General features: G+C 38.4%; 1 protein-coding gene across 6 annotated transcripts in view; it reads left to right on the top strand.

Moving 5' to 3' along the window:
* Positions 1-13,181, top strand: part of LOC117207984 (protein sprint) — a 157,133-nt gene that overhangs the window by 32,018 nt on the left and 111,934 nt on the right. For all 6 annotated transcript variants that reach the window (XM_033448741.1, XM_033448740.1, XM_033448751.1 and 3 more), the window contains one exon: positions 2,581-2,654. In XM_033448741.1, coding sequence (XP_033304632.1) covers positions 2,581-2,654 — 74 coding nt within the window. The remainder of the gene's footprint in view (positions 1-2,580; positions 2,655-13,181) is intronic.

Raw genomic sequence — 13,181 nt, 5'->3', positions numbered from 1 at the left:
CTGAGATCGCGTGATAAAAGTTCTGGCTCCATGAGCTTACACATTCACCAACCAAATACACACAAAGATAGGTAGAGGAAAAAGTGTGAGTTCGCCATAGAAAGGCCTGTTGTGCCCTCGAAACGAGAAAAGGGAGGTTAGTTTATTAGAAAAATCCCCTCTCGACTAAAGTAACAACCCCTTCAAACAGGCTACGTTTTTTTCATAAACGAAAATTGCAGTTGGTCATAAATTACAGTGATCGTGTTGGTAGATGATAGCATCGAGGAAGAGGCTGGTTGCCCGTGAAATCGAGTTTCAGAGATAATTATGTTCGTCTATTTACGTATTTAATTAGCGTTCACCCCTTTGATAGGGTGTGGTATCTTTTATATTTTTCGTCTTGATGTATAAATTATTCTCGCTTTGTTTTTATTTTTTTAATGGAGGGAAAGAAGGGTGGTATTTTAAATATTCTGCTATAATTTCTTTCATCTCTTTCTCTCTTCTCTCTCACTCTTTTTTTCTTTTTTAAACATTCTCAAATATTCTTGTATATAAAGCAAAAGTCAAACGATATTGTTACTTTTCTTATAAAGATTTACAAACGATAATAAAACGTGTTGCAACCACCAACTACCGCCTTTTCACCCCTTTGATAGGGTGTGGTATCTTTTATATTTTTCGTCTTGATGTATAAATTATTCTCGCTTTGTTTTTATTTTTTTAATGGAGGGAAAGAAGGGTGGTATTTTAAATATTCTGCTATAATTTCTTTCATCTCTTTCTCTCTTCTCTCTCACTATTTTTTTCTTTTTTAAACATTCTCAAATATTCTTGTATATAAAGCAAAAGTCAAACGATATTGTTACTTTTCTTATAAAGATTTACAAACGATAATAAAACGTGTTGCAACCACCAACTACCGCCTTTTAAGATAAATAGAGAGGCAATAATGGCAGAGATTCCGTAATTGCTTTCGAAAAAACGTGGGAGAAATTGGAAACCGATCACTGATACAGTATATAACGATTTTACCCCCAACGAGGGCAAAGAATTTTGCGTTTTATGTCCGTCACCGCCCTTAAATTTGGTGGCTCGTGTTCCCTGCGACGCGCCACGAAACTTTATCGGACGTCTTCTCCATGTTCAATATTGACTTTGCGAAAGTGCCTCCGAATGGAAACCTTCTAATTTTCCGGACTCCGATTCCATGATGCAATGCAAATACACCAGGCATTCGTTGTACACGCACAAACGGCTGTGTCCTGTGTTCGCGCAAACTTCATTTCTTCCACGATGCTCTCAACATTTTTCCGTCTCTTCTTTTCTGTATTTGTTTTCTTTTTTTATCAAACCTATCGTTCTTTTCGCAAAGAATTTGCTAATACTTTCTGTGTAACTTCTATAGAATTCGATGATCCCTTCGTGGATTATTTGATTTTTTACGAGTTCTTAAGCGGAATGAAGCGTAGTATAGATTTTGCTCTTTACCCGACGAACGATATTAAAAATTCCCTTTCGCCAATACATCGTATAAATATTCCATTTCCTTTTGTAATTTCAACGAAAGTAGAAAATCACACGTAATCTCAGCGTAAACATCGACGTTAGTAGACGCGAATTATCGCGTAACGTAGCACGACGCCCGGAAGCGGAAACGATCTGTGTTCGATTACGGTGTTCTCGCGGTTCCTGCATGAATTGTGTTATCGCGGAGCAACAGCAGGTCTCGCTGAGGGTACGCGTTTAGGAGCGATTTTACAACGCGGTTTCGCTGTAACATGGCTTCAATTAAGGATTAACGTGATTGCAAATAGCCAGCATCTACCATCCGTATATTATCAATTTCCTGTGACTTCGTTATAACCAATTTACTTTAATCCGTAATTAAATTTAATTTATACCGCTCGAGATTTAGCGATCTATGTACATGTTTTAGTGATTTCTTGATACAATATAAGGATATCGCTTTCCATGTGTGCTATGTTAAAGAATTAACATTTAGTTACGAGTTATCATCTTTCGGCATTGCAATTCGTGTCACTTGGTAAAATTGACGATTGCCAGAAAGATTTATGTTACACGTTAATTCTTTTCAATGATAGACACGTTACTACGATTCACGCTATTTTATTCCAGACTTGTTTTATATCACTATCGATTACTCTAACTCATTTCGACACGTCTCGACCAAATCCAGTTCTTTCTCTGCAAATCTTATTCGCCGCTCTTATTTCCAAATTATCATTAAAATACACGCTATGTTACTTCCAATTTTATTTTACTTTCAATTCGCTGTAAATCACGATCAATTAGTCCAACCAGTTCCGACATACGTCAATCAATTGCGAACTCCCTCTTCAACCCTCTACGCCACTTTTATTTTCGTTTCACCCTTTTGTAACTCTTGCTAAGCATCCGCAGTACGTTCGAACGAGTTTGTACTCGAGTTCGAATTTTCATTAAAAATATACAGAGCGATGGTGTTCAGCAGCGGAACACCGGCTGCGTATTCATTAAAGAGTAAAAAGCGATTGATGTAGCGCTGCGAGACGAGGTGTGCACCAACGAGTCTAACCCCTTTTGCTTCTCTTTCAGCTGCTTAATTCCCTGGCGACCGATTTGGACTGCATGCTGAGCGAGCTCTGCACGACCCCGAATTCCTACGAGCGGTGAGTACTTACTTCTTCTTCTTACTTCGTTTCTTCCTTCTCCTCTCTTTCGCCCTCGTCTTGTTCGAGGTCAAGAGCAGGGCTATTGAAGGCGATCGATTCGATAGACCGTGTACACGCCTCTGGGTACTCTCGTTACGCGGTCGTAAAACGTTCCTCAAATAAAAAGGAACTTTGGTCTTCTGACATTTTTCCGGAAGAAATGATAATTTTATCGCTATGAAATTAAATTAAATTCGAATTAGTATTAGTCGTGATTTTGTGGATTATCAGAGGGGAATTTATTCAGAATACGAATGGCAAATTCTAAGAGGATGGAATAATAACGAGATGATTTAAATAGGTACACACATCCAGCACACAGTATTATCTTAATAGTTATGGAACTAATCTACTTCGTAAATAACGTAAATTTATCATTTTCTTCGTGAAATTTTTATTCCTAAAGCGATCTACGCTTTGATCGATTTGATTAATTCGTTCGAACGAGTATGACAAAAATATATATCTCTTTAAGTAAAGAAAAAATGCCAATTATATTCGAGAAATACAAACAACAGCAAACATCAGTATCCAATAATATGAAACGTTATGAAGATCGTCGTTATCATGATATTAAAATTATTACATATAATACGATATATTATTAAATACGATACGAAATCTCATGAGAAATTAATCACTTTTAACTTCGTCTAAGATACTCGAGGAACACTATAATCAACGTACTGTAGATTCTCAAAGGGGGTGACAACAACCCCTTCGCGTGACCGCGGTTAAATCGTGAATTCCCATAATTTACGATGGAAATCTTGACGCGACGCCTCCGTACTGGTCGCTTATACGCAGAATAATTTCCATATCGTAAGGGCTCCACAATGATCTATGGACGATTTCGCTTACAATATCCACGATGCTATATGGGACACTGAGTATAACGACCACCCCGTTGGATTAAACACGCGCCTAACTTTCGACATTATTGCGCGGCCTCGATTTATATCGCCTTGTTGAATTATCGCTAGAATGTTGGTCAGGTGATGCTGGAATTGCTTGAATATTTCTTTCACATTTAATCACCTTATCTGTGAATTATTTAAGTCCGCTACGCGAATCTCATACTCTTTCTAACCTTCCTTTTTTCCTTGTCATTTTTCTTCCATTAATTTATAGTTACAGCTCGCTGTACTGTCGTGTTAATTCAAGTAAGCGCGTACCTATCTGGTCAGCAGGTGGTTCCGAGAAAAATGACTTTTAATATTTAACGAGCGAGCATCGATTTCGCATACGTCCGAAATATAAACTGTTTATATCTTCGGTTTCCCTTTCCACTTTACACGCCGGTATAAACGACATCTTGACAGATAATTTAACACAAGGGTTGTGTAAATAAGATACTTCAGATGTCTAAAATAATTGATTAAAATACTGTGAATTTTTCAAATCATTGATTAAAATATTGCGGAGCAAAATAAAATAATAAAAGCGAAATGAAAATATTGTGTAGCAATATGCAATGTCGTGTAACTTCAAAATTTTGTTCAAGTCTTTATCGAGTTATTTTAATAAGAAATACCTTGATAATCCTATCCAGAAAATTTCACAAGGTGACAAATTTTAATAAAAATTTGCTTTAGAAAAACCGCCGTGATATTTATTTTAAATAGCCACTGCAAGAGAAAAGAGGGCCGCTTATTATTCCACGGAATATTAGAAAACTTGCTGGAAGGAACAAACGACGGGCAGATGGCAGCCAAAAACGATTACGCATAATATTATGACGTTGATCCCTGACACATGCCACGAATTGCGCTATTTGCTCGGTGAAAACTCTAATTTCGCACGTACTTATTGTTCTGCTTGTTGCTCGTTCGATTTTCCGCACGAGCTCCGCCGATTCAGCTTTTTCGTTCTTCAATCTTTCCGTTTTTCTTTATTTCGAACGAGTTGCAGAAACGAGCTTGAGATGAAGATTGATGCGACGGGTTTCCGTCTTGGAAATTCTACCCGTGAAACTGTTTAAATTAGAGGAAACGGATTGCTCGTTGAAAAGTGGACAGCAAGGACAGACCGTTTATTAATTTATACGTCGGTTTGCGAGCGAATCTTCCGTACGAGGTTCAATTGTGATGTATCGAATAAAATTTGATGTGTCTAAGTTTTAACTAGCTGTAGAAAATATAATAAAATTTCGTTAAAAATATATTGATATTTAGTAGCTAATAATTTTAGACGAGTCTGAAAGAAATTGGTCACCGCTGGATAACGCAAGTGTCTATGTTAATTCGTATTTTTATCAACGCGAAGAAACCTAAATATAAATTTATCCGATTTTTTAAAGATTAAGATCAGAGCTCTATTTTTCTTAAATTGTTGGTTCGCCATTCTTCGAATATCGACTAATTTTTTCAATGTTAACTTATTTATTTAATTTCAAGTTATACTTTTGAAAAAGCGTAACCTCCATATAGGAATTTATTACGCTAAATGCTGAATATTATAACGAATAGTTTGAATTTTTCACATGGTTTTGCATATTGCGCGTATTTTCTATGTTCTCGCACATTTCCATTCTCCATAAATAAATAAATATCCGTAGTCTATTCGAATATCAACATATTGTTAGACGTAATTGGTTTACTCGCGATTTCTCGAACTTGGCATTAATTAATCACAGAGGATGTTAATCACAAAAAGATTCCTGGCATTATATCCGAGTAATCTGAAAGGGCCTCTTGTTCCCAATTTCGTCGCAACTTCAAAAGTCGCCGACCATTCATAAGAAACTTGTATAATCTATCAAGATACCCATCTGGTCGTTTACCGGAAAGTTGCCGAGCTTCCCCAAGTACAGTGAGTTCCGCGATAAATCCTACGGTAGCGAGGTTCACTCGTGTTGTTCGTAATTATAGAGTTGGGAATAATCGATACGCGAAGCTTATTATTTCATAGATTGGCGAGAAAGAAATTTTCTTTAGAAATGATCAGAAAGCAATTAAACTTGCATATGTTTAGAAAATAGAAAATAGAAGAATATTTATTTTAAATTATTTAGAGAAAAGAAAAATATTAGAAAATAAATATCTACAAAATATAAAAATATTCACCTTAAGAATATTTGCATCAAAGAGAAATATTGGGAAATATTTAGGGAATAGAAAATATTTATTTCACAAATATATAATTTATTAATATTTAATAAATAAATATAAAAGAGAAATATTTCATATATTCGACATCCACAAAATTCTGTTATGCTTATTGTGACGAGCATCAGATAGCAATAATATACCGATAGATTCAATCGAATTTGTTGAAATATCGTTTCGTCCGTACTCGTATCACTTTCTTCAAATTTACGTCAGTTTAAATTAACTCGTTTACATAAATTTTCGTTACATAAATTTCCAGCTCATTGCAATTCACGTCAACATACATACATATGTATATCAACGTATCTGAATTCAAGCCAATTAACTGGAAATCATGTAATTCCAGTGGAATTACATAATTTAATTGCTGTCAGGCAGTTACATAAAATTCCATATGAATGCAATAATTCGAAATAAAGCAACTTCGTATAAAAGCGTATGCTATATCGTCAAACAAAATATCGCTTGAATTTCTCCACAATATTAGCGAAATTATCAAACACGGTGCTCTCGCGAGATCAATTGCTACTGCACGAAAATTCAAGCTTCACTCGTCGTTAATCTACGATATTACCGGTGCTTCCGCTGGTCGCAAAAATCGAGTTACGCACACGGAACAGAGATGGTTGATCGCGAAGCGAGGAGCAACGGGAGGATGAAAGGGACGAGGCGAGCAGACACGTTGGACATTTCCGGGGTTGCTGAAACGATGGGAAAAAATGGAAATTTCATTCGCGTCAACAGCGCAACGATACGCGTACGCGCCGGTGAAAGAATAACTCGACTCGTTATCGTACCGCGAGCTCTTCCGTATCGAATCGATCCTCTTTTTTTACGTCGTTTTTCACACCACGGTCGATCGACCAGCGTCCGGGAATTTCCTCTCCGGCTACGGATAAAAAATAATTCGAACGCTTTCGGGAATTTCTCGCGACGAGCAGCTCTGGCGAGCTTAACCAGGTTTTCCGTGTTGGTTATTTTTTCTTCTTTTACTTTATTTCGCGTAAATGCCGAGTTAAGCCAAACAAGAAGAAAGAGAATTATGCTGTTGTCTCGGGATATTTAGCTCGTGTTTGCGCTGCTGTTTTACGTTGGCTCGTACTCAAATATTTGTGCAAGGCTCGATTACGTATTACGTGTTAAATACACGCGGAATCTCGTAAAAAAAAAAAAAGAAAAAATAGAACTGTAGAGAATGCGAAATAATTAATACGTTCGCGTTGAATTTGATGACTGGACTATGGATATTTACGCGGATTCGTATTTTTACAGATACAATTAAAGAAATGGAAGCTAAACGAAAATTCCTTTCGCTTACCCATTATTACGACGATTACTCTACTTTACGTAGAATTTTCTGAACGATTGTAAAAACTGCTTTCACGCGACGATAATTTATACAATTCGGTTAATCGTTCGAGCAAAGGATGAAACAAAAAAGAAATAAAAAGAAACGTTTAGAAAGATGTTCTCTCTTGAGATACAATAAACACAGAAAAGACAGCGAAAGTGAAAACAGGAAACGACGGGGGTTGCTGCAGGGACGAAAAGAATGGTGATATTTCAACGAGGGTGAACTTTTTAGCGAGATTACCGACCGATAATAATTCAAGCGGCAGCGGAGCTGTGGCCTAGGGACGGAATTTCATTTCAATTCCACAAGCCCGCCCCAGTTCAGGGATGGGACGCGATTTCGGTCGCTTCTATTCCCGGGGCTGTAAGTGACAGTAGCGCGGCGCCGAAAATCTGATCGGTATGTCGAAAATCATACGCCAGAACGTTGCTTATCAACGTTCGAGGCTACGTTGGATCGGAGAATTTACATTGGAACAGTTGCGGTATTCTTGAAGATCTGACAGAGATTTTGTAGTTGGTAGAAACGTTTACGTAAAGTTAGCGGTGTTACTAGATTTGCAAGTGACAGTCGAGTGCTTTACACTTGGCCGTAAGGCTTTCCTCGAGGCCTCTTCGCCTATTACAATAGCGTTCTTTGAACGTTTGAACGCTTCCAACCAGACGGCTGTTTCGAGGGCTGTTTCCATCAAAGAGTTTCCTACTTGGTACGAATGTTTTGTTGTACATTGCGTTATTATCAGTTTGTAAATCGTGATAAAGTATTTCTTAAATTCTTCGTAGCACTGTAGCGTTACATTTTATTAACCTACTGACGTACAAATAAAATGGAATTTGATGCATCCGAAGATTTAATTTGGCTCAATTGAACAATTATATGCAAACTTAGAAACAGAACATTTTATTTCGAAATTTACATTGCTGTATAATATTTAATCAGGTTGATATATAATGTTAATGGACGGTAGTTAAGCAACGTTATAAAATAATAAATTAATAATTCTATAAAGTGTGATACATTTCAAAACATTTTTTACACTGCCAAGTTGTCTCTTGTATCTGTTATATTATTTTTTACTCGCACATGACATCTCTCTACAGGATGTTCATTGTTATTAGTCGAAGGTATATGTTCAAGAAAATGTGCCCAATGTTTTGTCTGTAGCCGAGTTGAGCACTCACTTTGCGACTGTGCGCCGCGTGTCGAATAATTAGAAAGAGACAAATTGTGTAGCATATCTTGTGCGATATTCGATCGAAAATTTACAATCGATTGTTTTGCTGAATTAGGTAATTTAGAATACAGGACGTAAGTATTATAAATAGCTATATAAAGCAGATAAAAGATCATTTTAAATAAAACAGAATCGATGCACGATTTTCGACGTTCGCCAGAGACGGTTTTTGACGTCTCGGAGATGTCAGAGTCTACAATGGCACATGAGATGATGGATGACGTCTCCTAGACGTCGTTGTATGCCAAGGGGTTAATTTATCACTAATCCTTTCGCTTTAGAATGCTTCCGTAATTGCGTGCAGAAAATGTATTTTCTTTCTTTTTAATTATTTTCCCCGATTATAATAGAAACATATTGGTCCGATCTTCTTGTTACGAGCCAAGGGCCGTTTAATGGGCAAAAGCTGATGAGATATTCGCGGATCACGTACGTCGGAGAAATAATACGCGGCTAATAATACACGGGAGAGAGATTTCGTAAGTGGAACGAGATGGGAAATCGATGGTTCGATTTCTCATCTGTCTGATAGATTTGTGCGTTTATTTTTCGCTGCTTCTGCTCGGCTGGAAATTTGATACGTGATGTCTGGGATTAAAAGACGAAATTGGAGATGGAATTATTAATTGAGAGTGGAAATTTGTTTCAAAATGTAAAGATGTCTTGTTAGACTCTTTCCATATCGATTTAGTTCATATTCATATAGACTTCGTACCGATTGCATTTCGATCAGGAAATTAATTCAAACAATAATACTCCAATTTTTTCTTCCCAATCTCACTCAAACCAAGTACTACTTCCAGCTAACTGCGAAAGATTCACAAATTTAATCAGTCATGCTTCACTTTCGCTTTAATCTTCTGTATCATCCCCAATACGCTGCAATCGATCATCAGCTATCTCTTCGTTCCGCGATTCAATCCAAATTTCAATTCTCCGACACGTTCAAACCGTCCTCAATTTTACCCAAACCAAGCACCACTTCGCGCTTTCTCTGAAATTCAAATTTCCTCCGACTCGTGAGTTCCACTTTTCCTTTCATCTTCCACGTATCACGTCCGACACACCGCAACAAATCACCAGCAACTTTTTAATCCAAGCTGTATCATCCACGCTGGCTACAGCAGGCACGCTATGAGTTCGTTTCTCCAGAGCTCGATTCCAATTTGTTATCGCTGAAAATACCTTTTTTCCCCTTGGATCTCGTTAATTCGTGACGGTCGCCGGAGCGTTGTCTACATAATCATTAAGATAATCATCCGTGTTGGCCGGCACGGCGCGCAGGCTATCGTAATCGATGTAGAGCATAAATTGGATACACGCCGGTTCCCTCGGGCCACGTTGATTCCCCCCTTTTCAACCACCTCCCACCCTAACCGTCCCTCGATCTCGCCTCTCGATCGATAACGATCACGTTCGATCTTGATAATTGGCCGGCTTGTCGTTAATCATTCGGCAACCCTGGCGTCAGGTGGACGTTGAGGGTAACACGCGCTCTCGAAACTACGTATCGATGATTTATTTAGAGATTCTTGGGCTACCGTGCTTCGCACTCTGCAACCATCATTGGAATTTCGAGTTTCTTTCATTCGATTTTTCATAAGCGTACTGGCGAACAAATTCAATATTTGTTTACCAAGTATGATAGATGATTGGTATTTTCGCATAACGAGCAACGCGATATTCGAATAATTTTTTCGGCCATAGAGTAATAAAGCTAGACATAGCGCGGTAGCTGAATATTTATGGCAGTGATCGTAATTCTCGGTATATTTCTTTCGTCGTTTATATTTTATATCTACGGCTTGCTGCAAGAAGTACCAGCGTCAGTGTTCACGGAGTATTTACGAAGAGATATTAGCACTCGATGATACGTTAAAAAATTCATGTTCCAATAGTTTTCGACACAGAAGGTTTTGATGTTTCAAAATTCCTTCCTAACTCGGAAAGGGAAAATCAAAGCTTATACTATTCGTGCTTCGTATCTCGCGCTTGGCATTCTTTGCAGAAAGTTTGCGTTATGAAAAATGTCGACGTTGGCATATACGAATGCCGTTATAGTCGTTTCTAGATAGAATTTTAAACTGTCGCTTTTTTTTATGTAGAGTATACGATTGTTCACAGACTGAATACCGAATTTAATTCATTTTTTGCCAAAATTTCATATTGACTGTTTTCGCATCAAGCCACACATGTAACGTTCGATTTGATTTTTATAAATTATTCTTGAGGATTGTAAATCTTATTTGCCTAAATAAATATATGAGAATAGTCGCATTACACGTAGAAACGATATTAAAATAGTTTCAGATCTATTTAATATGTGATTTACAAGATGTTCGTAGATACACGTTGCTCGCGTCTCAGCACTCTTTATGTCTCAGCATCTTCTTTACCACCATGCGTACGAGACAGCTGCATTCTTTTGTTTTACGAGACGCTACGCACACGTATACTCCCACACACGCTCATTCTCATATATGTGTGTCATTACTATGCGGCTAATGCAGTGTAGCATACAAAATTACACGCATCTCAATAATTATAAACAGCAAATAATAGAGGCTGACCTGGATCTCTAACACCCAAAGCACGATATACCGTCGTACCTTCGACGTATTTCAAAATCCACTTGGATACATCGAAAGAGAAACGTCACGGCTTGCAGAATTTATTCTTCCACGAGGAGGAATTTGCCGCCGTGGAAAGAAACGAAATCCAAAGCGATCGAAAGGAGTGGAAAGCGGGGAGCAAAAGCACCGATCGAATTATTGAGAAACTCGATACAAAAAAAGAGCGTAGAGGGAAACGAAGAAGCGAGACAGAGGGACATGCGGATTCCCCTGGGTTGGTTTCTCCGGCTGCCACCGGATATCCCCCTGATTTCTGACGACTAACGCGAGTCTGATGTTTGCGAGGGTGAGCAACCCTTATCCGGCCACCCCGTATCGTTAGCCATAGACAAAGGGTGTGTCGTCGAAATACGTGCCCCCAGGCGCCGCTAATTCTACCGATAATAGATTTCACCCTGCTCGTCGTGAGATTTTTCCTTCCAACTCTAGTCATAATACAACTCTATTCGGACACTAGTCGACCAATGATTGGATTTCCGGAACTTTCTCGAATTTCTATTCTTTGAGTTTGAGTTATAGCGCTAAACGCACAGATAGCGTACTAACGAAACCAGAGAACATTCGAATTAACTTGTACTTGGTGGTTTTTTCAATTTCAACCGTGTTTTTGTTAATACGTTTTTATTGGTGTTTTGTTTCGACGATCGAAATTCGAAGAACTACCATCTAGTTATCGTGAAAGTTTCAAACTGGAAGTTTAAAATATTCCAAAGTAAGATATTTGAAGATATCGTGCTAAAGAAAGCCAATTCTTGTCGTCTCTTTTACCTTTTATCGTCGTACAAAAATACCTACGAAATCGCAAGATCGTGTAATTAAAATGCAGAAAGTTCGATTTCTGATATTGTACAATTTATTTTTACCGATTGAAATAAATATGGGAAATTATGGTTTTCTAAAGGTCAGCAAAAGTCTAAGGTACTTCAATCATGAAAACCGTGGTACTGCGTGAGCGATCATTAACGTGGCAAGTTTCGATGTTTATTTGTCGAGCAATTCCTCTGAATTAAATTCCAATGATACCAGTGGACGTATGTCATACGCTATAGTTGGGTTATAATCTTGGCCGAGACAAGCGTACACCGTGATGCCTGGCACCGGTATCACCGGGTTTCTGACAATTGGTTAATTTCCGGGCCGTGTCAACGCCAGGTGTTGTATCATTTCACGCACGAAACGCACAAAGATGTCAGATGTTGCGAATACGTGGCGGCAGCCAGTGAATAAGCATCGGAATAACGCATAATAGGGATGGTAGCGTCCGTTGACGCGGTGAATTCGATGAATCATGAATCTACGTGGACGTATCCGCTGTGAATTCTTTCGACTTTTACGTTAACACGATATTTTTGTACCTTGGCCCGTGCGACTTCCGTTCGTTTGATGTAATTATGCAAAGTTTCCACTAGATCGTTCCTTCTCGTCGAATTGTAGAAGCGAAATAATTCCGTAACGATTCTGTCCTTTGACTTCGTTTCCTTTTAATTTTTCGTCAAATTAATCCTATTCATTTGGTACACCGTGAAAGTGAAATAATGCTGTAAGTAATGTTGTCTGCTCGTACGATTCTCTTTTCGCTCTTCTCAGTAAATTCGTCTAGAAATACGAAGAAAAAGAATGAAATGTGTTTTAAAATTCAAAGTCAACACACCAACTTGTAAGCTTCGTAGCTTCTTAATGGAAGTTGTCCGACGAGTATCAAGCCGCATCTACGTATAAATCAACGCCTGAGTCAGGTACAAGCGCTGATAGATCAAACATAGACGTTAATACTGAATCCGATCGACGAGCACCACGGGTTATCCCAAAACACCGTAAATCAATGGTGTCAGAGACGTCTGCCTGGCGTCTAAGGTGTTCCTTAACAGGCTTCTAAAACTGTCAACCGCAGACCCCCGTGGTAACCACATAAATTCCACGGGGAGAATCCCAGGGGCAAGGATCTCTCGTAGGCGTGGTTGGATGCGTGAACCACATCCAATGATACAGAAGAGTCTGGTTTTTCCTGTTTCCGCTACAGGCACGCGTTTCACCTATTCGATGAAAAGGGAGAACAGGGGCTCGTCAAGAGAGCAAAGTGAGCCATCGTGAAGAGAGGAAGAGCGTCGAAAAGGACAGAAAATGAAAGGAGAAGCAAAGGGGAAAGAAGAGATA

The sequence above is a fragment of the Bombus bifarius genome, unplaced genomic scaffold (assembly GCF_011952205.1).
Source record: "Bombus bifarius isolate JDL3187 unplaced genomic scaffold, Bbif_JDL3187 scf7180000008047, whole genome shotgun sequence".
NCBI classification, from domain to species: Eukaryota; Metazoa; Arthropoda; class Insecta; order Hymenoptera; family Apidae; genus Bombus; species Bombus bifarius.
This window is presented reverse-complemented; position numbering and strand designations above follow the sequence as displayed.